We start from the raw sequence: 26,780 nt of genomic DNA, 5'->3' as shown, positions 1-26,780 counted from the left end.
CCCCCCATCAACCCTCAGTTTGTTCTCAGTTTTTAACAGTCTCTTATGCTTTGGCTCTCTCCCACTCTAACCTCTTTTTTTTTTTTTTTTCCTTCCCCTCCCCCATGGGTTTCTGTTAAGTTTCTCAGGATCCACATAAGAGTGAAACCATATGGTATCTGTCTTTCTCTGTATGGCTTATTTCACTTAGCATCACACTCTCCAGTTCCATCCATGTTGCTACAAAAGGCCATATTTCATTTTTTCTCATTGCCACGTAGTATTCCATTGTGTATATAAACCACAATTTCTTTATCCATTCATCAGTTGATGGACATTTAGGCTCTTTCCATAATTTGCCTATTGTTGAGAGTGCTGCTATAAACATTGGGGTACAAGTGCCCCTATGCATCAGTACTCCTGTATCCCTTGGATAAATTCCTAGCAGTGCTATTGCTGGGTCATAGAGTAGGTCTATTTTTAATTTTCTGAGGAACCTCCACACCACTTTCCAGAGCGGCTGCACCAATTTGCATTCCCACCAACAGTGCAAGAGGGTTCCTGTTTCTCCACATCCTCTCCAGCATCTATAGTCCCCTGATTTCTTCATTTTGGTCACTCTGACTGGCGTGAGGTGGTATCTGAGTGTGGTTTTGATTTGTATTTCCCTGATAAGGAGCGACGTTGAACATCTTTTCATGTGCCTGTTGGCCATCCGGATGTCTTCTTTAGAGAAGTGTCTATTCATGTTTTCTGCCCATTTCTTCACTGGGTTATTTGTTTTTCGGGTGTGGAGTTTGATGAGCTCTTTATAGATTTTGGATACTAGCCCTTTGTCCGATGTGTCATTTGCAAATATCTTTTCCCATTCCGTTGGTTGCCTTTTAGTTTTGTTGGTTGTTTCCTTTGCTGTGCAGAAGCTTTTTATCTTCATAAGGTCCCAGTAATTCACTTTTGCTTTTAATTCCCTTGCCTTTGGGGATGTGTCGAGTAAGAGATTGCTACGGCTGAGGTCAGAGAGGTCTTTTCCTGCTTTCTCCTCTAAGGTTTTGATGGTTTCGTCTCACATTCAGGTCCTTTATCCATTTTGAGTTTATTTTTGTGAATGGTGTGAGAAAGTGGTCTAGTTTCAACCTTCTGCATGTTGCTGTCCAGTTCTCCCAGCACCATTTGTTAGAGACTTTTTTCCATTGGATGTTCTTTCCTGCTTTGTCAAAGATGAGTTGGCCATACGTTTGTGGGTCTATTTCTGGGGTTTCTATTCTATTCCATTGGTCTATGTGTCTGTTTTTGTGCCACACAATTTCTTTATCCATTCATCAGTTGATAGACATTTAGGCTCTTTCCATAATTTGGCTATTGTTGAGAGTGCTGCTATAAACATTGGGGTATAAGTGCCCCTATGCATCAGCACTCCTGTATGCCTTGGGTAAATTCCTAGCAGTGCTATTTTTGGGTGATAGGGTAGATCTATTTTTAATTTTTTGAGGAACCTCCACACTTTTCTAGAGTGGCTGCACCAGTTTGCATTCCCACCAACAGTGCAAGAGGGTTCCCGTTTCTCCACATCCTCTCCAACATCTATAGTCTCCTGATTTGTTCATTTTAGCCACTCTGGCATGAGGTGATATCTCAGTGTGGTTTTGATTTGTATTTCCCTGATGAGGATGATGTTGAGCATCTTTTCATGTGCCTGTTGGCCATCTGGATGTCTTCTTTAGAGAAGTGTACTCCTAGCTTTTTCTACAAATACCAATTAGTGACACTGGGATACTTTGGTGACTTGATGTTCCAAACACAAAAGCTTCTAATAAATCTCTCTAGAATATGAGAATACTCTAAAATACATACTTTCTTTTAGAACTTAGGTATCAGGGTAAAATGAAGATCCTCCAATACTGTTTATTAATATTTTTTTAAAAAATATTTATTTACTTTTGAGATAGCACAAGCAGGGGAGGGGTAGAGGGAGGGGAACAAAAGATCTGAAGTGGGCTCTGTGCTGACAGGCTGACAGCAGTGAGCCAGATGTGGGACTTGAACTCAAAACTGGGAGATCATGACCTGAGCTAAAGTCGGATGCTCAACTGACTGAGCTACCCAGGTGCTCCTGTTTATTAATATTCTTTAATGGTCTATAACAAAGATAAAATACTTGATAAAAGCTTGACAGAAAGGTCAACAAATAATTATTTGTTGTAGTAGAATATTTAAAGAAAACAAACAAAAACATTAGCTTCAGGGTCAAGACTATTTGGATTCTAATCCTGGTCCTAATCAGTGATTTGTACAATTCCCGAGCTTCAGTTTTCTAGCATGCAAGATACTGAGATACCAACCTCTGAGGTTGTTGTAAACATTAGAAAAAATTTAATGTTCAACATATTCCAAACTTACAATATTTTTCTAGGAATGTGTTCAATGTGGGAGCATCTACAGCAAAAATAATCAATAATGCAGGATTCATGGCCAAACATAACTATTTATTAATTTTTTAAATAAACATTCAGTTTCTTCCTTTAGAAAAAACCTAGAATTTAAATATTTCCCATCCCATCACATACAAGTCTGTATACATTATTTACATCTTTCAATTAAACATATTACAGATTTTCTGACATTCAGTATCCCTTTTAAAGTAAAATGATGAAGCAGTTAAACTTTGATCTGTAATAACTAGAATTTGAGTAATCTTGGCACACTTTTCAATATAGCATTCATGTTTCATTTCATATTTCAGACCATTTTTCCCCATCCAACTACTTAAAAATAAAGAGAATTGTGTGTTTCCATGAGAGCAGGATCCGTTGTCTTGCACATTCTCTGCAATTACACAATGTGAATAGGCTTCCATTATATGGCACTGGCAGGATTATGCTTTTGTCATCAGAAATTATCTCTACTCAAACTTTAAGAGTTGTCATGTTTATTGTACTCTCTCTCAACCTAGATTTCATGACACTGTTCCTTGATAATTTTAAGTAATAACATATGGAAAAATTCAAATAGAACAAAAGTTAAGCATTCCCTACAGGATTAGGGCCCTTACCACCTTAGTTATGCATGTACAAAAATAACACATACAATTTAGTGACTGTAAAAAACTATTTCCCCCAAAAATAGTTATTTCTGCAGAACAATTTAAGGAGAAATGTGTTCTTAATATGGAAATGCACTAATCTATTATCTCAGAAAATGAAAATGAAAATATGTACAAACCTGTAAGAAACACCAACACATAAAAATTTAATACACAGAAGAAAAATTAAATATTAACGAAAATTTTAAATTACTAATAATCTCAGCTTCAGTGACATAACTTCAAGAAAGCTGTCAACCAGAACAAACCAAAAATGCTTATGTAAGTTGCACCTGCCAACACTTCTGTCAGTGGATTACAGAAAGTGCTTCAGAACCACTAACAAGGACCTGCACAATCAACCCATCTGTTTTGTTCTCCTAGTGCAATGGAGGCTGAGAGGTGGGAAGTCAACAGCGTAAGGAAGTAATTTAAGGAAAAGGAGATGACAAGCCAACAGAGCTAAAAACAGGCCAGTGCTTTCATTATCTATCTTTGAGAACTGTAACCCAAAATGCTCTATTGTATAGCATTACACACAGAAAAGGAACTGGCATCATACTTGCAAAACTGAGATTATTCAATACTTTAATATGCATTTCCTGTCTTTTGTCAAAATTTAGGTTTTGTTCAGCTATAAGTGGCAGACATGGAACATAGTATTATACCTTTACAATAAATTATTCTCTACGATTAACTTGTTAGGAACATCTTAAAAGTTTAAATTGTTTGTAGTCAGAACTGTTACTATACCTTAAAATTAAATTTTTCCAATAAATCTTAAGATATCTTTACCTCTAGTAATATCATACACCATTAAACTGAAAAACAGTAATTGCTGTGGGTGAATCTTAACATTATGACAAAACTCTACTATTTAAATTATTTTAGGAGTGGATCTAGAATAGCATGTCTAAAAATTGGTACATTCTTTAATATTTCAGAAAAGTTTCAAAATAACTTTTCCCCTTGGTATGCAGTCACATTTTCAAGTTACAAATATACTTATGGTCCCATATCTTTTAAAAAGACATTCAAAAATTTTAAAGTTATAAATGATATATGAAATGATTATACAATTTTAAATATTTTATCTGTGATACACAGGTTTAACATTCAGCATAATTATTATATAAAATTTATTCCAATTTCTTTGTACAATGATCTGCAGTCTTTTCATTTGAGTGAAAATAATGTTTAAAAAAAAGGACAAAGGTAAAGGCTATTGTTATCTTAAGCTACTTCTATATTAAATATTGGATCCATTTTTTCATACTGTCCCTTCAATCAAAATTATCTTATAGTAGTTGAGATAAAACTCAGAAGCTATCAGGGAAAGAAACGAAAGTAGAAAACAAGAGACAGACCTTGATTTTTTAATTATTATATTTAACAATAAGGTAATTAAACTAAATTTGTAAAAATTAAATAAAACCTATACATCCAAATGACACTGTGTACTTCAAAGTAGAGACATCAGGAAACTATTCCTTTATTAAATGGTGCTACCAATGCTCAAAACATTCTCTTCTGCAAATTCAGAGCCTATGGCAGTCTTTTGAACTTCCCTAATGGTTTAGTTCTAAGAAAACAGCAAAGTAGAGTTAAGTTTGGTGAATGAGCTAGGTCTTACTAAGCTGCCAAAAAAGTCTTCGGTGCAACTAAAATGATGAAATAGATTTTCTTGCATAGTCATAAACCAATTCTCAAGGCATCTCTGAAAATGCTCCAAAAACATTACACCCTCAAAGCATAGCTAGAAAGAATAATGCTCCCACAGGAACCACTCTGAAGATCAACTCTCATTTGGATGTTTAAGGTATGACATACTTATTTGAAAAGAAAGTCCTACAACTAACTTAATAATTGTATCTCACATTTCACCATTTCAGTGGTTATCAAAACCTCTCTCAGAGAGGGTGTACACAAAGGTATAAAAGAAATGTCATTTTGCTATTTTCCCATAAGCAAGGAAAATGCTAATACATAAAATGGAGTCTGGTGATTACATGTAAAATATAAATATCCACATCATCTGTATTTCCTGAAGATAAGAGATTGTAGTGTTTTATCTTTCCTGATAAGCCAGGCAGTAACTTAATCTGAGATATATTATACACTAAACCTGTCTTCCCCCAGCCAATACATTTTATGCGCACCCTTTACCATTTACAAATAACACAAATAGAAAGAGCAATGTAAAATCTTTCGATGTAAAGTAAACTGACCTCCAAAGCCTCTACCAGCCAACTAACACATGCTTACTCTTTTAATGAAGTCTAATGCCATGGTTTTTATGGGCAACAGAACAATCAAGTCAGCAAATGAGAGCCAGTAGCACCATCTACTGCTTACCGAAAGATTTTCACTCTTGGATTATTAATTTTCCATCATTTAAAATAACTCCTAAAACTTGCTTCATTTCAACACTTAACCAAAGCATTGTGATAATAATACTATGTTAACTTATTACTTGATATTTTATGCTTTAATTAGTGGATGAGAAAACCAACTTCTGCTTTAAATCTCTGTATAAAGAGCAGGGGGGAAATCATTATCTTGGTTATTTATAAACTAAATTAAGAGATCTGGGAAGAATCCAATACACATTCGTAAGCAAAGTGCTACAAAACCAGGATTTGATCCTTATTTTATAAAGGGCATCTTATTAACGCTCATGGAAACTAATCAAATCAAAGCAAGTTCTGTTAAACTGGTTATTTCTCACATGCTCTGGTGGGTGTTTCCTTACCTGTGGCCATGTAACCCCATGTACAATGCCAGGCCTCTCCCTGGGAGAACTTCTCTACTTTGTTATCATATCCATGCGTACATTATCTCCTTACTTCCTAATAATACCTCTGTTTAAAGGAATACTCAGAAGCAGGCACCTGAGATTCTGACACAGTGACAACAAACTCCTATCTACACACAGTAGGAAAGTAGGGCCTAGTACTAAACATTATTTTATAGAAACATCCTTCCATTTTTACAGTGTACTACTGTGTAAGGCTTAAAAGAGCAAGAACGATTTTTCAGTATTTTCTACACTTGGCTATTTGCAACCCCTTTGTTACTAGGATGATACAAAGTCCAACGCAGTATAGAAGACTACTGGAATAATTATGCTTCATTTTCATCAATAAATAGGACCCCATGTCACTTGATGCCAAATTTTATTTCTGAATCAACCTACAGGGATTGATATTACCTACCTAGGTAATAAAATATTTGTTTTAAGGACATCAGTTACTTCTCACTGCAGTTTATCAATAACCATTACCAATGAACGTCCAACATACTTGCCAGGCTCTCCCATTACTTCTACTGTTGGTACTTGGAGAATGATTGTTAGAAATGAAATGGAGAAAAAGGCAGTTCCTAGTCATCATAACTGTAATGGCATTAAATTATATCACTGCTCTCCCTGTTAATGGCAAAGACAGACTGATTTATTTAATTTTAGATTCTCGCTTACTGACCATTTTTAGTCTATATAATTTCAAAGCAAGATTTCTATTCCACAAGGAAAAAGGTATATATTTCACACTAAAGGAAGAATACATATTTGTAACTGAAGGAAACAGATCTTACCAGAAATGACAAAATCAAAAGGAAGTCTGAAAAAGATACTTCTCAAGACTAAAATTGAAGTGAAAAATGTTAAAATTATTTTAAAAATTAACTTTCTGAACTTTTTACTTATGGGAATAATTCACTAGAAAGCCATGACAAATAAAATGTAAAAGTTAATAACTACTAAATTAGCACTTACATTGTTTGATATCACTGCAAAGAAAAAGATTTCCTTTCACAGTAGAAAAATCAGAAGTCAGAATGCTTCAAATTGGGCCTATCATAAGCAGAGAAGGGTACTGTATCATTTTAAAATGACAGGCAAACACCAGCTCCATTCACTGAATGGAAATGCTGGAGAGTGATCTATTTCCCCCAAACAGTCCTTAAATTCCATGTTTAATGTCTACACCTAAAATTAATAATTTATGTTTAACTTCTCATGGAAGTTGATTCCTAAAAGGAAGTCTCTAAGACTTTGTTTACAAGAAATTGGTTAAAAACTTCATGCCACTCTACTCAAGGATTTTAAGACAAGACTTTCTGAACTTGACTCATCATACAATTCCATCTATAGCTCCCCATACAAACAAACCCTCCCAACCAAACACACACTCTTATCCATCCCCTCCTCTTCAAAGTAGAAGGGAATTCTCTAGACTTATGGCTCATTTGGCAATTGCTAAGAAACCTCACAGTTCAGCATCACCTCTGAAGATGGCAAACCTATATAAAACCTGAATTTTTACACCTAGAGTGCAGTTAACATGTAGAAAGAAGCTAAAATGCAATAGGTATTACACTTCAACATCCTTTAGTTTCAATATCACAGATATCAAGAGATGGAAGAAAGACCTGCTTGTAGAACTTTAAACATTTGTTGAACAGAATTACCATCAATATCAAAAATAATTAATAAATACTAATTTTGTACGTTCTACATGCACACCTTTACAAATTGTGTTTCTTTAATGTAGTAAAAGCTGGAGATCACCAATTTTGGTAAACTATGGCTTTTATCATAGACATTTTAAAACATGCATCAGTAAGTGCCCTGGGTAGTAATCCTAATATTGTTCAAGCCCTGTTCAGTTCTATGTCTGTGCTTTGCACCTCAGAAGTGAGCCTACCAAGGCACTTAAAAACATAAGTCTTTTGGGGACTTCAGAAATTGGCCACAATTTACACAACACAGAACCCCCAACTGTCATCAGTCCAATCAGCAAGCGTTTTCTTTCAGCACACAGTATTATCAAAAATTCTGCAAGTAAGCAAACCAAGTAAAAAAAACAAACAAAAAAAAACCACCATATGCCACTAAGACAAAACTTACCCCCTATCAAATTTACAGAGAATGGTTCTTGGCTTCCTCTAGCAATTGAATATGGTTTCACTTACTCAGAATAAAGAAAAAAGAAACCCAAACAAGCCCCCTAAACCTATGACAAAAACGACCGAGATAAAAATAAAACACAACCAAATCCAAATAAACTCCACACACTTCATTTGAGGAACAATTTGCACAGCTCTGCGTCCTTTTATCTGTCCTTTGAGGTGAGTTTTTCAATCAGTTCTTGGAGTGGTGCAAGTTCTCTTCTATCAATAAGGTTGAATTCCTACACACAATAAAGGCAGGAAAAAATAGTAATAATGTATTATTTATATTTCATCCCAAAGCAGATTTCCATTAACATTTGTTGGACATTAGCTTTCAAAGTAAATAAGGGTCTTATCATTTTTTCAAAAAAATGTATTCCTATTCCCCCACTCTGTGTCTTGACTTAGGCAAATCACTTACGCACTTCTGATATTGTACACATCTGTAGTAATACTAGGGTAAATCCCCCTACCTTGTAAAATTACTGTAGGGACTAAATGTGATACTGTGTGCTAACCACTTCATGTAATTCCTGGCATAAAGTGAATACTCAATAAATGAGAGTGCTGCTTCCTGTTAAAAGGGAATAACCATTTAGATATCGTCAAACAAGTGGGGACCAAAAACTCTAGCATCTCAGGCAAATTTCAACATTACATGAACATGAAGAGTAAAAGACTTAAACATCAGCAAGCTATCATGAGATGTAGCATGAGAGTAACATAAGCAACACGGAGTCCACAAATGATAAACAAAATCCTATAACAAACAAATTAGAAAGCCTGGATTTAATTTTTGCTTCTTTATGAATTCCACTCCTGTCGTTGTGAGCTTCAATGTTGAACAGATTTCCCCACAACTATAACACCGTAAGGCTAAATAAATATAGGCTGTCTATACTTCTAATCTCATATTCTGCCATGGTAGGGCATTCTGAGCTCCCAATTTCATTCACTTATTGAGATGATCATGTCAACCATTATAGTAAGTACTGGGGGAAAGAATTAGAAGCATTTAAGAGCAAGCCTACCCCTAAGATTTGTGGGATCTGGACTAAGAACACAAATGGATATATAGCATATGACTATTAAATTTTACATTAAGCTAAAACATTGTTAAATAAAACATGTTCTATCCTCCTACCTTAACAAATATACCTTCAAAGTGACCAGGAAAGCAGATTCGAATTTAGAATTCTCAAGATTGCTCAGGATTCTGCACTGGAAAGGAGTAACATGAAGAGAGCCTATCCCTGACCCTCAGCAAACCTCCCTGATCTTCCAACCCCCAGCTCTACCTGGAACTTTAAGGAGCCTCACTTGCAGGAGTGTGGACACCCTGGCTGGTTTATGTAGGCAATGGTCACACACCTTCACAAACTGCTGCCATCTCGCTACCCCTAAGATCTAGAGGTACACGTATCAGAGATATGATCATCCCTTGAAAGAATGGACCCAAGGAAAAGATCCATGCAGAACTTGGAAATATAACTGGGACCATGTGGAAAGAAAATTGAGATCAGGTACCAGAGCACAAACCAGAGGGATCTGGGAGGTATGTTCTTTGCCCTGTGGGTCCCTTACTCTGTGAGAATACAGCTGGAGAATGACCAGAACAGGATTCTCTAAACAGTGAGGTCTAGGGCAGAGGTCCCTCTTACACCAACAAGGGGTGACTGTATACTAATGGAAATACCTTTAAGAAGGTCACAGTGTCTTGAAATACATTTCAATAAGCTCAGATGTGCTTAATGCTAGGTATCAATATTTGCTAGGAGCTGAGACATAACATTGCATTTTCAGATAAGATCATACAGTAGGATAAAAGTAACCCTTCTGGAGGGAGAATATCCTCTCCTAAATCACTAAAACCTGAACATTAGCAATCCTCTTCTGTCTAAACCAAAGCACAGAAGCAAACTTTGGGACAAGATTTTCTTTTTTTCTATAGGTGTCTGTAGATAGGATACCATGGTAAAGTAATTCCTCTGAGCAACAGTTTTGGCAAGTTATAATCTAAAATGTGTTTATATAGGTGAAATTGAGACATGAAATGTGTGCTTTTAGTGTGGGGGTATGTAGAGAGGGAAAATAGACACATTTTTCTTTAGTAGAGATGGGGTGAGGGGAGGGCATTTGTGAGTATATGCCCACAGATAAACAAAACTAACAGATTTAAGACTTGGACTTCTGCCTACCATCTACCCTCTCAACCTCAACCAAAAAGAAGCTCATCAGCTTAACCATTTCCACCTCTTTTTCAGTCCTGCCTATTTGCTGTCTAGTTATTATAGCAGGATGAGAATATCGGACTCCTCTTAGTCTACACCCCTGAGAACTAAAGTGAGAAGGAGGAGGTCAACCAGAGTCAGAGAAAAGACCAATGGACCTCTGGAATAGCAATACTCTTTGGGGCAATTTTTTCCTCTTTTGGACATAATGAACAGTACCTAACTTAAAAATTATTCAGCATGTGATTTTAAAAAGGAGGAGGAAAGGGGCGCCTGGGTGGCGCAGTCGGTTAAGCGTCCGACTTCAGCCAGGTCACGATCTCGCGGTCCGTGAGTTCGAGCCCCGCGTCAGGCTCTGGGCTGATGGCTCAGAGCCTGGAGCCTGTTTCCGATTCTGTGTCTCCCTCTCTCTCTGCCCCTCCCCCGTTCATGCTCTGTCTCTCTCTGTCCCAAAAATAAAAAAACGTTGAAAAAAAAAAAAAAAAAAAAAAAAAAAAAAAGGAGGAGGAAAAAGGTGTTATATACAAAGCCCATTTCCAGGCCAGAATATGCTTAAAAAAAAAAAAAAGAAAAGAAAGAAAGGAAAAAAAAAGAAAAAGAAAAAGATCCAAGGTAGACAGGAATTGAGAATTGAGGGTTAAGAGGATCAGGAGGAATGCTAAAATGGTAAAGGGGCCAAGTTCATCTGGAGGCCTGCCAATTAGCCAGGTTCCTAATTCAGCCGCTCCATTATGGCCTGTTAACTGAAGCAATGTCAAGGCAAGACCTCTGAGATCCATTTTAGACTTGCATGCCACCAACCTGGAGATGAGTGGAATTTATAAACAAAAGGCCTTATCATCATGGCAAGTAGAGAAGAGCATAAAGACTAGAGAGATATGGCAAATTTTATCCTAAAGGATACCTTTAGTATGGATGCAGTATTCACCTTTGAATTCTACACATAATGCGTTTTACTGAGCAAAAAAAGCTTCCTGGGGTGCCTGGGTGGCTCAGTTGGTTATCTGTCCAACTTCAGCTCAGGTCATGATCTGACAGTTTGTGAGTTCAAGCCCCAAGTCATGCTCTGTGCTGACAGCTCAGAGCCTGGAGCCTGCTTTGGATTCTGTGTCTCCCTCGCTCTCTGCCCCTCCCCCACTCACACTCTCTCACTCTAAAATAAACATTTTAAAAAAAGGAAGAAAGAAAAGAAAATCAGAACTCGAAAGGTTTCCAACTTACCTGGACAAAAAAAATAAAGTGCTTGAAAGAAGTATTGAGATGTGCTTCCTCCTGAAGTTGGATTACAGGATCGAAATGCTGATGATAAATGTGAGCATAAACCCTAAAGAGGCGTTTGAGTATAGTTTTTGCCACAGACATGAAATTCTTCGGGAATGGGACACCTAATAAATAGATAAACAACCCCCTTATTAACAACAAGAGACAAGAACAAAGCAATATGAGTTTGTCAACAAATGGCAACATAAATTAACAAGACAACCCTTTAAAGAAATATTTGTGAATTACTACTTAATAATACCCACTGTACTTTTCAGAAGTTCTCAACATATCACGAATGAAATTAAACTTTAAAATTTCCATGGAATAAGAACTAGACTTCAGCATCACCCCTTAATGCTTCTTGTGTGCTTACCACTTTACTAAAAGGAAATAAATTTATGCCTAAGATGGTAATGAAGCTAAAACTCACACTTATATCCTCAGATTTCTTAACATCAAGTCTCAATACAAATATGTGCTGAATACAATGTATTAACCATGTTCAGTTTTACTTAAAATGCTTGTTGGGGCGCCTGGGTGGCTCAGTCAGTTAAGCGTCCGGCTTCAGCTCAGGTCATGATCTCACGGTTTGTGAGCTCGAGCCCCACGTCGGGCTCTGTGCTGACAGCTCAGAGCCTAGAGCCTGCTTCAGATTCTGTGTCTCCTCCTCTCTCTGTCCCTCCCCTGATCATGCTCTGTCTCTATCTCTCAAGAATAATAAATAAACTTAAAAAAAATTTTTTAAAAAATAAATAAAATGCTTGCAACACTTTTTTATATTTTTTCTATGGAAATTATTTCATTACTACTCCAGGTCTACATTTATTTATTTATTTTTAATGTTTGTTTATTTTTGAGACAGACAGAGACAGAGACAGAGAGAGACAGAGAACAAGTCAGGTAGGGACAGAGAGAGAGGGAGACACAGAATCCAAAGCAGGTTTCAGGCTCTGAGCTGTCAGCACAGAGCCTGACATGGGGCTCGAACTCACAAACTACGAGATCATGACCTGAGCCAAAGTTGGATGCTTAAACAACTGAGCCACCCATGTGCATTTATTCTGAAATCAGCTATAGTCCCTCTCAATGAGGCTTATTGTTTTATGAATTAGAGCACTTTTACAGCACTAAACAAATACAAAACTAGGAAAATACAAAATTTCATGTCCTTTGTTACACTGGCAAAATGATCCAGTTTGGCAAAACATAAGGCAAATATTAAAACTCCTGGATTCAGTGTCATCACATTACACTCACTTAAAAATATTATAGGTCACAAGGAAACATAAGACAAACCAAAATGAAGGGACACTATAAAATAGTATGCTTATCCTCTTCGAAAACATCAATGTCACGAAGGACCAAAAAGACTGAAGTACACATAGTCCATATTAAAGAAAGCTACAGAAACATGACAAGTGAATGAAAGCAAATGTCAAAGATTTTCTTTTGCTATAAAGGGTATTATTGGGGAAATGTGAAAAATCTGAAAAAGACCTGTAAGTTAAACAACAGTATTGCATCATTGTTAAATTCCTGACTTTGATAGTTATACTGTGATTTTCTAAGGAAATGCACACTGAAGTACATTTGGATAAAGAGGCATCATACACATAACTTACTCTCAAACAGTTCAGGAAAAACAAAATATGTAGTTAGGGGGAAGAGACAGGGAAAAGAGGGGAGGAGAGGGAGGGTGGGAGGGAGGGAGAGAGTGCACACACAAATATGGTAAGAAGATGACAACTAAAAAATCTAGAAGAAGAAAAAAAAATCTGAAGAACGATATACAGGATCCTGTTCTTTGCACAGCTGCAAATTTTCTAAAAGTCTGAAATTGAGTCAAAATAAAAAGTTACAAAATATATTATGGGAGATAAAAGATAAGGTGAAGGCACTTAACAAAAATGATTATGATGTATGTAAGGGAGTCCTGAAAAATAGACCTTTTATTACAAAGGCTCCAAGGTAGTTTAAACATTCAATAAATGTGTTTAAAACAATCCATAATAACAGCAACTATTTACATTGTGGTCTCCTCCACCACAAACTCTGAAAGTACAAAATATAGGGGCTCATGGGTGGCTTAGTCGGTTGAGCGTCCAGCTTCCGCTCAGGTCACAATCTCGCAGTTCTGGGGTTTGAGTCCCGCTGTGTGCTGACAGCTCACAGCCTGGAGCCTACTTTGGATTTTGTGTCTTCCTCTCTTTACCCTCCCCTACTTGTGTGCCTCCTCCCTCCCTCCCTCCCTCTCTCTCAGAAATAATAAATGAATGAACTTTAATAAATAAATAAAAATATAAAATGTAGTCAAAAAGCTGTCCGTTGATAGAACAAATCCTTAATTTTTTCAGAAAACACAAGTTGTAAGAAGTTTGAGAGGGTAAAATCATATGAACTAGCTGGCTATGAACAATTTCCACTTGAAAGGTCAGCCCTTAAGAGCAAATAAAAAAAAAAGCAAATGTCATTCAAGTTGCTAACAGGCCAACCCCTCAAAATCTTCTGGTTTTCTTCTCACCTAGCTTGATTTCATAGTCTGTAAGATTCACACTGTGGTCATAAATTCAAACTCCCTCTTTGCTGAAAATACACTGTAAAACTGAATATAAGTTACATAAACTCTTCCCTAAACAAGAAATGGATATGACTATGGCAGATGATATTGGCTGCCTACTCAGTATCCAGTCTCTTTTCTATAACACAGGCCAAATTTTGTTACTATCCAAGATATACGGATATTCTCACTGTTTAAAATTACAGGGAGGTTTAACTTAATGTTCATGATAAACTTGGTATGGAAAAGATAAGGCACTTAAATGTGTAAGATTAGAAATATTGTGATAGATATGATAGGCTAGTATGGTTCCTGGAAGAGAGCCAGAAAGTTCCAAAAACATATAAAATTATATAAAGCATAATGGATCCCAATTATACAAAACAATCATACCAATTTTTGATGGAAATAATGTCTCATCATCCAACTGGTCCTGAACCCAAGTCATCAGGTAATCAATATACTTTGGCGCAGAGCACTTAATAGGCTTCTTTATGTTTGTTCCATCTGCCCAGTGATACTCATATCTGTATTGGAAAGATAACAGGCACACAGAATAACAGAGTATACCTATACAAAAAGCATATATTTTTATATTGTTAAATGTATATCATGAATGTATACAGGACATGTTTTAAACAATCTGCTCCTCCAAATAAAGATCTTTTGCATTTGGCATTTAAATTTAGAGTTTTTAAACTGCTACTGACTGGACTATTTTGGATTTAGCATGATCCAAACTAAGCTGATCCATCAATCTCAACTTTTCTAAGTTTTTCTTTATATACAGCATTTGTATTTTAGAATCATACATTGCCATGGTAGAAAACCTAGCTAACTTTCCACGTCTCCACTTCTGTGATAACCATCTTTAATCTTTATGGTTTTTTTTTCTTTGAAAAACATTTCTTATGCAGTACAATTATTTTTACTTGTAGTTTTAAATCTGGGGTTAAGGATAGAGAACGGCAAGGAAGATGCATGAAGAAGAGAATGATTCAGTATTTGAGTACCTTTGGCTGAAAAGCCAAATTTGCCTTTAAAGAAAAATGGCAACTCAAATAAAGATGCCTATAGGATTTGGGTATTAACAGAACACTATCGTTTGGTATAATCAACACTTAATGTACACCGACCATGTGAGAAATACTGTATCAAGGAATACTGTTCTTGACCAAGGGACACTAAAATGAAAGACACTTTCCATACTGTTATGGAAAATAGACTAGTAGAGGAGATAGGCTCATAAATGAGTAAGTAAAGACAGTATGGCAAGACTGGTAATGGAGTTATACACAAACGCATACCCACATGCAACCACAACCTGATTTTTAAGATAAGGAATAAACACACAGCTGCAACTCCAAAGCATAAAAATCTCCAAACTGAACTATCATTTCGTTTTTTTAGTTTCCAAAAGATTACCTGGCTACCATTTAGCTTCTTTCTTTGAATCAGTTTTGTTTTTCTAACCCTGTTCCAATTTAGACTAACAAAATGACAGGTCAGTGAGTCTAACGAAGGAGGTGAAATAAAATATAATGGGAAATACTACATAATATTTTAAATAATAAAAATCATCTTGAGATAGGATAAATAAGGAATCTATTTAATTATAGCTACTTATACCTGAACAATAAACCTAAACACAATACACCTGAATAAATATTCTAACAGCATACCTTACTGCCAACCCTGGGCAACAGGGTAGATTATCAAGTCTACTTTGAAGGTCTTCAAGAGGAGATTCTCCAACTTTTGGCATCCTGTTCCACTGCTTAATCACTTTCATAGTCCAGAGATTCTTCCTAATATGAAACTAAAGTCCCGAGGGACACTTAAGACTATTCTTGTTTGATCCTCTTAGGAGACATAGATCATGAACCACATAATTTTTAGCATCATTACTCTTCACTTAAAGACAGGACTCATCCATGTTTTCTCCCACATGTTAAGAAACCTTAACATTTTTGCCTTTCCTTGCAATCATATTTTTCATTTTATTAGTGATCAGGTGTTCCACATTCATTTTTAAATGCAAAAATAAAAAATGGACACAGTTGACCTAAAAATCATTTTCAATATTCTGAAGTTTTTAAACACACTTATTTTCAATATCCTAAAGCTTTTTGAAAAATAAAACTATATATTACTTACACTTCTACAGTTTATAACTATGATTCCTCGATCCATTCTTATTCTTTTGTCATGTCTATACTTAAGAATGAATTCATCCTGTAATTCTATTTTGCCCACATTGATTTTTTTATTCCACCTCTGACAGACCATTCTCTTTGAAATTTATTTCCATCATCATGGTATAAACTTATCAACTGCAAACTACAAAATACTCATCATTTCTTGGTTAATAATAATAACTGACAAAATCCTCTGAGCCATCACTCAATACCACTTTACAAGGGGCCAGTACTAAGCTACTAACAAATGCCTCTCCTTGGTACAATCCCAAGCATCTTCTAGTAAAGATGGCAAAGCATGACGACAAATGCATCTTCTCAGCACTAAAAATGGGCATAAGACTCTCAAAAAAAAAAAAAAAAAAAAAAAAGGGAAGGGAGGGAGGGATGGCAGGTGGAAAGAAAGGCAGAAGGAGGGGAGGGAAGAAGGATGGATGAATGGAAAGGAGACAAGGAAGATCATTTTTTGTTTTTCCAGTATCTTTACAGAGATCCTGTGCCTGTTACTTTTGAAAAATTAGATACATTCCTCCTAACCAGCTTACTTAGATAAGGTCTCTGCAGGAAAAGTGATCAGACCAGTATTCTAAGTGGTAGTAATTCTCCCTAGTTCACAGGAACAAGGATATTGGTATAATATCAGAAAACCTCACAATAAAATACTGATCAATTTCAGAGGGGGAAATGACAAATTTGAGGTAAAGAAACCTTGCAAACACTCAGATGATAAAGTAATCAGGGTTAATATCACCAGTGATGGGACAGTTGATATTGTGTGTGCCCTCTGATATGATCCACTGAGAAGAAATTTATCATTTCTATGATGTCCTGCCAAGATAGCAAAGCCTAAATGTGGTCACAAGGAAACATCAGACAGACTGTATCAGGGGTCCCCAAGACCACCCCCATGTTTGACGATTTGCTAAGAGGACTTACAGAACTCAGCACACAGTTGTACTCACAGCTATGATCTATTACAGTGAAAGAACACAAACCAAAATCAACAAAAAGAAAAAGCAAATAGGGCAAAGTCCAGAAGAAACCAGGCACAAGTTTCCAAGAGTCTTTTCCCAGTGGACTCACAAGGGCCACACTTAATTCCCCCAAGACTGAGCTATGATAACACACGTTAAATACGATCTACCAGGTAAGCTCATTAGTGACTCACTGTCCAGATTTTTTATTGAGAAATGGTCAAGATGCACCCTCTGCATGGCACATATTAAAATTCTAAACTCCCAGAAGGAAAGCATAAGCTATACTGTTTGTACAGTCTAGGCACAGTGAACCTGTTTTAACAAATAGGGAGGTGAGAACCCTTTCAAAATCCCAGGTTCTCAGATGCTATCCAAGGATCAATTGTGTAAATAGGCCTTTCGAGGGGTAACAGGCCTGCTATGTTAAGTCTTTTCTGTATAAAGAAAAGAAATACTGGAAAAGACTGAGGAACTGTTCCAAATTGAAGGTACCTGAAAAGATAAGTCAAATAAATGCCATACATATTCCTAGGTAGAATCTTGGACCAGAAAGGGAAAACTGAGCAGTAATGAAATGTGAATAGTGTCTATGGACTGGAGGAAGGGATGTGGAGGGTTTGTATGCTGGTTATACAGAAGACTAACTTTGTTTTTGGAAAATACACAGTTGAATATGAAGGGGTAAAGATGCATTAATGTCTATAACTTGCTCAAAAGGTTCAGAAAAAATTGTTAATGAGTACATATACAGAGTAGGTGATGAAACAAATGCAGTAAAATGTTAATAATTAGGGAATCTGTGTGAAAAAGACACGGAGGGGCCTCTGGGTGGCTCAGTCGGTTAAGCATCCAACTTTGGCTCAGGTCATGATCTCACGGTTCATGAGTTCAATCCCCACGTCGGGCTCTGCTGACAGCTCAGAGCCTGGAGCCTGCTTCAGATTATGTCTCTGTGTCTCTCTGACCCTCCCCCGCGTGTGCACTGTCTCTCTCTCTCTCTCTCTCTCTCTCAAAAATAAACATTAATAATTAAAAAAAAAAAAAAGATATGGGAGTTCCTTGTGTTCTGGCACCTTTTCTGTACACTTAAAATTATTGAAGTTTCAAGGTTTGAAATAGTCTGAAAATAAGTTCTTTTCAAAAAAAATTACCTTAAGAGATACTTAAATCATATTCTTTTGAACATCTTTGATGATGGCAAACTGTCAGTTTTTCTTTAAAAGATTCCGGGAAATAGCTAAGCTCATTTGAAATTAATTTGAAGAATAAGGGTAGACAACTCCAAGTAATACTCTGCTCAGTATGTGAATTTGGTCAAAAAATACAAGTATGACTATGAAGTACTAAAACTGAATCTCTTGGGTAGTAAGTAATCTGACACTGTAGTTTAAAAGTTACCAAAATTAGGGGTGCCTGGGTGGCTCAGTCAGTTAAGTGTCAGACTCTTGATTTGGGCTCAGGTCATGATCTCAGGGTTGGTGGGATTGAGCCCTGCATAAGGCTCAGCGCTGTTAGCACAAAGTCTGCTTCAGATGCTCTCCCTCTCTGTCTGTTCCTCCCCTGCTTGTGCTCTGTCTCGGTCTCTCTCTCTCCCTCTCAAAAATAAACAAACATGAGAAAAATTTATAAAAATAAATACATAAAATAAAACTTACCAAAAATATTCTAAAATAAGTGATGAGCAATCTAAGGTCGCTACTTAAAATGATAATACCCTAAGCACTAGTAAGTTTGGGCAATGTTGTTTTGTTTTTGGTGTGAAGCATATACTTCACAAAAAGTCAGCATTAAAAATAAAACTTCTTTCTTTATGTCTCATAAGTACCAATTAATCTTTCTTAAAGTTATAAAATGACACAATGTAGCAATTGAGAGTACAGGCACTAGGGGTGGCTGGGTGGCTCAGCCCATTAAGCGTCTGACTTTGGCTTCAGTCATGATCTCACAGTTCATGAGTTCAAGCCCCACGTCAGGTTCTGTGCTGACAGCCTGGATCCTGCTTCGGATTCTGCACCTCCCCTGCTCATGCTCTGTCCCTCTCTCTATCTCCCAAAAATAAATAAAATGTTAAAAAAAAAAAATTAAAAAAAAAAAAAAAAAGAGTACAGGCACTAGACTCAAAGAGACCTGTATTTTAAATCTGGTTCTGCCTGCTTCTAGATAATAGGACCTTGAACATCTTACTTAACCTTTCTCAGACTCCATTTCTTTTCTTACCTCATAGGGTTGTATGAAGTAAAAGATAAAATGCATGAAAGGCTTGACATTTTAGGTAGCACTAAATAAATGGTAGCAGCCATTGTTATCATCAGCCATAGTAGTAATAAAGGCCAGTTTCAAGAATCTATCCATCCAAGCAAACATTTATCAAGTGCTGACCAAGTGGCAAGCACTGTTCTTGCACCAAAAAGTATTTAAACAAAGAAGGAATCTAACAGGTTAAATAAGACATGTATAAACAGTGCAAGAAAGAAATATAATCACAAAGACAAAAAGGTTAAATAGATCAGATCTAGTCTGAAAAAATCAAAAGGTTTAGAAGCAATTGATGTGAGCCTTGCAGATGGGTAGGATTTTTTAAAAATATTGCCAGATGATTAGAGGGAGATGGGAAGAGAAGAAAAATATCCAAGAGAATAATGGAGTAAGCAAGTTTTCAGAGTGTATGCAATGGAAGGAACGGTAAGGCATTGCCAGTAATCTAGTTTGGATAGACCAGAGAAGATTCATAAGCAAACAGAGAAAAGGTTGGAAGGAGGATTATACAGGGAGAGCCAGAAAACTCAGGCTAAGAAATCTGGACTTAATGTATCCGTCATTGGTGAATTGTGCTACATTGGTGAAGGAGATGCTACACAAAGAAATTATATGTTCAGAAGCTTTCTTTCTATCTCAGAACTTTTAAGTAAAAATGAGAAGTGATTATGAACCATGTCTTACTTTGGGCCAGCTGACATCACCGGACAACTTTCCTCTGTACAGAAATCTGTGATTGTTCCATAAAGCATATTAATCTGATTGAAGAAATCCACAGCTGCAAAGCAAATACCAGTTATAAGTAAAAAAATTAAATTTTAATTTTACTCAAGCAGAATCCTAGATTTATCAGTGTTCTTTTCTCCACAAAGAACAGGTGAAAAGCATACAAAGAAATCACAACACTTGGTTACACTGAAATTAGGGGTTTCTGTTTGTTAAGTGGCTCCCTTAAGCAGATAAAATATCAAAGCAGAGAGTGGGAGAAATTCTTTGCAACACATGTAACCAACAAAAATCTTGTATTCAGAATATATAAAGAACTCCTATGAATCAAAAAGAAAACAACCCAATAGAAAAATGTGAGACAATTTTGAACCCCAGCCGTTAACAAAAGAAGCTTCCAGATGGTCAAAAAGCACATGAAAAGAGAGTGGCGATCATGGAATTGCAAATTTAAATGATAGTGGGATGCCGGTCCATAGCCATCAAAAAAGTTAAAATGTATTTGAAAATGCAAAGAGCTATGAATATCCAACACATTCTTAAGGAAGAACAAGATGAACATCAAAATTTGTAAAGCACAATGGATAAAATAGTGCGGTCTTAGTAGACCAATGGAACAGAATGGGGAACAGAATGGGGAACAGAATGGGGAACAGAATGGAGACCAGAAACAGACAAGAAACAGCAAGCACAGAAGCATGTTAGTTTTAGGTGTACAATATAATGATTCAACAATTCTACACATTAGTCAGTGCTAATCACAATAAGTGTACTCTTAATCTGCTTCACCTATTTCACCCATTCCCCCCCATTTACTTACACAAATATTTCTTCTTTTTTTTAATGTTTATTTATTTTTGGAGGGGAGGGGCAGGGAAAGAGGGAGAACAGAATCCGAAACAGGCTGTCTTCTGAGCTGTCAGCACAGAGCCCCACACAGAGCTTGAACTCACGAACCTGGAGATCATGACCTGAGCCAAAGTCGGACACTTAACCAACTGAACCACCCAGGTGCCCTCACAAAGATATTTCTTAAGAAGAGCACAAAAAGCACTTATCATAAAGGAACAGTTTTCTATGTTTCATTGGACTTATTCCTGGGTTTGCAATATTTTTGATGCTATTTATAATTTTTATATTGACTCTAGTAACAATCTTATTAAATTTACCTATTGGTAATAATAATATTGGTGCAGTAATAATCCTAATATTTCGATTTTTCAACATTCATTCATATTGACTATGAATGAATATGTTTTCCTCCAAGTGATATTAAGAAAGCAATCCCATGTAGGAGCACCTGGGTGGCTTAGTCAGCTAAGCATCTCACTCTTGATTTTGGCTCAAGTCATGATCTCACAGTTGTAAGATCAAGCCCCGTGGTGGGCGCTCCCCACCCCCTCCCCCCACTGCTAAGCATAGAGCCTGCTTGGCATTCTGTCCCTCCCTCACCCTCTGCCTCTCCCTCACTTGCAGTCTCTTTCTCTCTCTCAAAAAAAAAAATAATAATAAAATTAATAATAATAATAAAGTAAAATAAATTAAAAATAGAAATTAATAAAATACTTTTAAAATCCCATTTATAATTGCACCAAAAATAATAAGACATTGAGGAATAAAGCTAACCAAAGAAGTGAAAGATGTGTACTCTGAAAACTATAAAACATTTATGAAAGAAATTGAAGATGACACAAAGAAACAGAAAGACATTTCATGCTCATGTATTAGAAGAACAAATACTGTTAAAATGTCTATACTACCCAAAGCAAACTACAGATTTAATGCCATCTCTATTTAGTACTTTTCACAAAACTAGAACAAATAATCCTAAAATTTGTATGGAACTACAAAAGACCCCAGATAGCCAAAGCAACCTTGAAAAAGAAAAGCAAAGATGGAGGCATCACAATTCCCAACTTCAAATTATATTACAAAGCTGTAGTGATCAAAACAGTATGGTACTGGCACAAGAGAGACACATACATCAATGTGATCAACAGAATAGAGAGCCCAGAAATAAACCCACATTTATATGGTCAATTAATCTATGACAAAGGAGGCAAGAATATACAATGGGGAAAGGACAACCTCTTCAACAAATGGTGCTGGGAAAATAGAACTGGACCACTTTCTTTCATCATACACAAAAGAAACTCAAAATGGATTAAAGACCTAAATGTGAGACCTGAAACCATAAAAATCCTAGAAGAGAGCACAAGCAGTAATGTCACTGGCCATAGCAACATTTTTCTAAATATGTCTCCTGGGGCAAGGGAGATAAAAGCAAAAATAAACTGCAGAGACTACATTAAAAAAAACAGGTTCTACACAGGAAAGGAAACAGCCAACAAAACTAAAAGGCAACCTACAGAATGGGGGAACTATTTGCAAATTACATACCCAATATGGGGTTAGTATCCAAAATACATAAAAAACTACAAACTCAACACACAAAAAACAAATAATCCAATTAAAAAATGGGCAGAAGACATGAACAGACATTTCTCCAAAGAAGACGTACAGATGGCCAACAGACACATGAAACAATGTTCATCATCACTTACCATCAGGGAAATGCAAATGAAAACTACAATGAGATATCATCTCACATCTGCCAGAATGGCTAAAATCAACAACACAAGAAACAACAGGTTGGTGAGGACATGGAGAAAAAGGAACCCTCATACACTATTAGTGGGAATGCAAACTGGTTTAGCCGCTGTGGAAGATAGTATGGAGGTTCCTCAAAAAATTCAAAACAAAATTACCACATGATGCAGTAATTCCACTACTAGGTATTTACACAAAGAATACAAAAACACTAATTCAAAAAGATATATGCACCTCTATGTTTATTGCAACATTATTTACAATAGCCAAAATATGGAAGCAACCCAAGTGTCCGTCCATAGATGAGTGGATAAAGAAGATATGGTGTTTTTGTGTGTGTGTGTGTGTGTGTGTGTGTGTGTATACACACACACACGTACATATATATATATATATATATATATATATACATGTAGAGAGAGAGAGAGCGAGGGAGAGGGAGAGGGAGAATGGAATATTACTCGGCCATAAAGAAGAATGAAATCTTGCCATCTGCAACAACATGAATGGATGCAGAGAATATAATGCTAAGCTAAATAAGCCAACGAAAGACAAATACCATATGGTTTCATTCATATGTAGAATTTTTAATTTATTTTTTCTTTTAGTAATCTCTATATGCAACATGGGGCTTGAACTCACAACCCCGAAAAAAAGAGTCACACACTCCACTGACTGAGCCAGCCTGGTGCCCTCCTATGTGGAATTTAAGAAACTAAACAAAAAAGGGAAGACAAAGGGAAAAGGCAAAGGAAAGGGAAAGAAAAAAGAAAAGAGACGAACCAAAAACAGACTCTTAACTGTAGAGAACAAACTAGCAGTTGCCAGAGGGGAGGTGGGGCAGGGAGCAGATGGTGAAAGAGGTGAAGGGGGTTAAAGAGTAGTACACTTATACTGATGAACACTGAGTAATGTATAGAATTGGTGAAAACACGCTATTGTTTACACCTGAAACTAATATAACACTGTAGGTTAACTACACTGGTTTTAAAATTTTTTAAAAGGTCTACTCCAAAAAAAGAGTATCTGATAAACATATTTTACTAATTTCATAAGATCATTATTGAATTTCCTTTTAAAAAAAAGGCATAGATAAGTAACTGAGTGTACTACTGAGAGAGGCAATTTAGCATAGTGATTAAAGTGTAGTCTCTCCTTGTGATGAGCACCGGGTGATGGATGGAAGTGTTGCATTACCATATGGTATACCTGAAACTAATGTAACACTATATGTTAACTAGAATTAAAAGAAAAACTTAAAAAAAAAAAATGTAGTCTCTAAAACTCTAAAGCTCTATATTTGAGCCCAGGTTCTATCATTTGATAACTATACAACTTAGGCAAATTACTAATCTTTCTGTCTTACCTTCCTTATCTATATTAAACTGAAATAATAGTACCTACATCATGATGCTATAAAGATGAAATAAAAATAATCCATGTAGAAAGGATAACAGAGGGTAAGACATAGAATTAGTGTTCCATAAACATTAATTGCTGTTATTATTATTTTTTTCCACCGAAGATGGTAAATCTGTGCTTTGTACTACATTATAACAGGAGACAAAAATTTCATAGAACTCCATATTCACAAATAAAATAACACAAAGGCTAAAGTGGATTGAGGTTATCACTATCCTGTGACATTAAGTTGCTAACTAGAACCTAGAACAGACAGCATTCCAACACTAACCTATAATGAGGCTACTAACCTAATTTAGAGCTTACTGAGAAACAGGCTACTTACTGTTCACTGCAACCCATTCATTTAGATCTTCCCCCTCAGGAAGCATGACCGCCATCCGGAGATTACCACTACCAAGTGTGGCTTCTGCGTGCTTTAAGAGCTCATACTGGTGAGAACCCTCTGGAATGTTCTTCTTTGGTTTAAATGTTTTAGAGGAGCGGCTACCACTGTGAATAGAAAAGAAACGAAGAACCTCAATATTTAAGGCACAACTTTCAACAGAGTTGCCTGTACTGTATTACTGAATAAAATAACATTGAGGTGATCTTAATGTCTACAAATAGCCCTAAATTGTACTGGCTACGTTAAATCCCAGTGCAATAATGGTGGTAACTACTATGTTTGATACCCCAAACTCCTACAAATCTTCCCTACATTCCTACTGCAACTCCCAAGGAGAAAGATAATTTTTAGCTATAACTAATCCAGTGTTTCACAATAAATTAGATTCAGGATTATTGGTTGTAATCTATAAAAACAAAATAGTACTTCTATAATCATTTTTGGTCATTTTATTCCTTTTCACCCCTATTCTAAGTCCCTCATTTTACTACAAGTAATTTATTTCCTTCATTAAAGATAGTTTTATGTCAATAAAACACAAAAATCCCAGAGTGAGAATGAGAAGCTACATGTTCTGCCCAGTTATAGGAAACATCAGCAATCTTAACCCAGAATTCCACATATGCAGGTAAGTAGCTAGACATTAATATGGTTGGCTTCTCAAATTTCTCAGTTCGTGTGGATACATGCACACACACACATTTTTTAAACGGATCGAATGAAACTAGTATTAGAAATGTTTTTAAGAGTTTTTAAGAGATGGATTCTTCTGTTAATACTATCAAATTTTTATCAAACTGTATTATATCCTGGTAATTCCTTCTCAATACTTCCCTTTTCTTCTCTTCATATAGAAAGGAACAGTTAAGAAGGAATTAGAACAAGGAGAGGCTGGGTATGTGCGAACTCTAAAGTTTCATGTTACTAAATTCATACCACCAAAAACATTCAGTGAACATATGAATATGGAAAGGGAATTCCAAGAACAGACAGTTACACTTTGCAAGCTCTCCATAGCTTTTCACTCATTACCTCCTTCTCCCATGCTTAGCCCCATGATCTCTCCCGTTTTCGCCAAGATAAAGGGTAGTTCTCAGTGCTGGTCACACATTATAATTACCTCAGGAGCTTTCAAAAAGTACTGAGGATCCTGAGATAAACTAAGAACCCAGTATCAAATTCAACCCAAATATGGAATTCAAATGACAGGTATTTTTCATTCTAAGGCAATGGAATTGTTGTTTAAACCGAAGTCTCTGTTCAGATGTTTAATTAGAGTACACTGATGTTCTTCATATTATTGCCCCCTCCCTCTGCCAGGTATCTCTACTCAACAGCCAAGGCAACTCTAAAACCACTGATCAGACATTACTCCTCTGCTTAAAACCACCCAGTGGGTTTCCAGTGCCCCAAAGTAAATCCAAATATCAAATATAAGACAGAGGCCCTGGGGGTGCCCAGGTGGCTTAGTCAGTTGAGTGTCCGACTTCAGCTCAGGTCATGATCTCGCTGTCCATGAGTTTGAGCCCCGCATCAGGCACTGTGCTGACGGCCTGGAGTCTGCTTCAGATTCTGTCTCCCTCTCTCTCTCTGCCCCTTCCCCGCTCATGCTCTGTCTCTTTCTCTCTGTCAAAAATAAATAAACATTTTTTTAAAAGTTAAAAAAAAAAAAAAAAAAAAAAAGACAAGAGGCCCTGGACCGAAACCCTTCTTCAGTTTAATCAGAGAATGCATTAAACACCAAATCCTCTCCCAGCATCTCTAAAACATAAAAACATAAAGATCATTATGCCTACACCAAACTTGAGACTTACTTTATTTTCCTGCTCTTCTCACCCTTTGTTTATCAAAATTTAGTGTGAGAAACAAACCTCACCAACATTTTCTACAAAGACATTTTACTGATTTATGTGTGATTAATGACAAAAATAGCTCTCCTATGACTAATCTGGTGCATGTCTTCAGGCAGGGTGTTAAAGTTAAATACACTCTCTTTAATTAGCCACTGTTCCAGTTAATGCAGCAACTGAGGACGTGACAAGCTGTTCTGAAAAGTGCTGGCGGAACACATGAGGATTATTAAGGACATCAGTTGTGCCTGCACTCAGAGGAGGGTCAGAGCCTCACTTGCCCCCCAAAAC

The 26,780-nt window shown here is 36.4% G+C and overlaps 1 protein-coding gene across 3 annotated transcripts in view; it reads right to left on the bottom strand.

The window, feature by feature from the left end:
- Positions 1 to 4,464: 4,464 nt before the first annotated feature.
- Positions 4,465 to 26,780, bottom strand: part of MOB1B (MOB kinase activator 1B) — a 51,920-nt gene continuing 29,604 nt past the window's right edge. For all 3 annotated transcript variants that reach the window (XM_049630603.1, XM_049630602.1, XM_049630601.1), the window contains exons 2-6: positions 24,577 to 24,743; positions 20,178 to 20,271; positions 14,456 to 14,589; positions 11,464 to 11,627; positions 4,465 to 8,250 (exon numbers count right to left, since the gene is read on the bottom strand). In XM_049630603.1, the coding sequence (XP_049486560.1) occupies positions 8,173 to 8,250; positions 11,464 to 11,627; positions 14,456 to 14,589; positions 20,178 to 20,271; positions 24,577 to 24,743 (637 nt within the window). In that variant the 3' untranslated portion in view covers positions 4,465 to 8,172. The remainder of the gene's footprint in view (positions 8,251 to 11,463; positions 11,628 to 14,455; positions 14,590 to 20,177; positions 20,272 to 24,576; positions 24,744 to 26,780) is intronic.

The sequence above is a fragment of the Panthera uncia genome, chromosome B1, assembly GCF_023721935.1.
Source record: "Panthera uncia isolate 11264 chromosome B1, Puncia_PCG_1.0, whole genome shotgun sequence".
Classification (NCBI taxonomy): Eukaryota; Metazoa; Chordata; class Mammalia; order Carnivora; family Felidae; genus Panthera; species Panthera uncia.
Note: the sequence above shows the minus strand (reverse complement) of the source record. Positions and strands in the feature narration are given on the sequence as shown.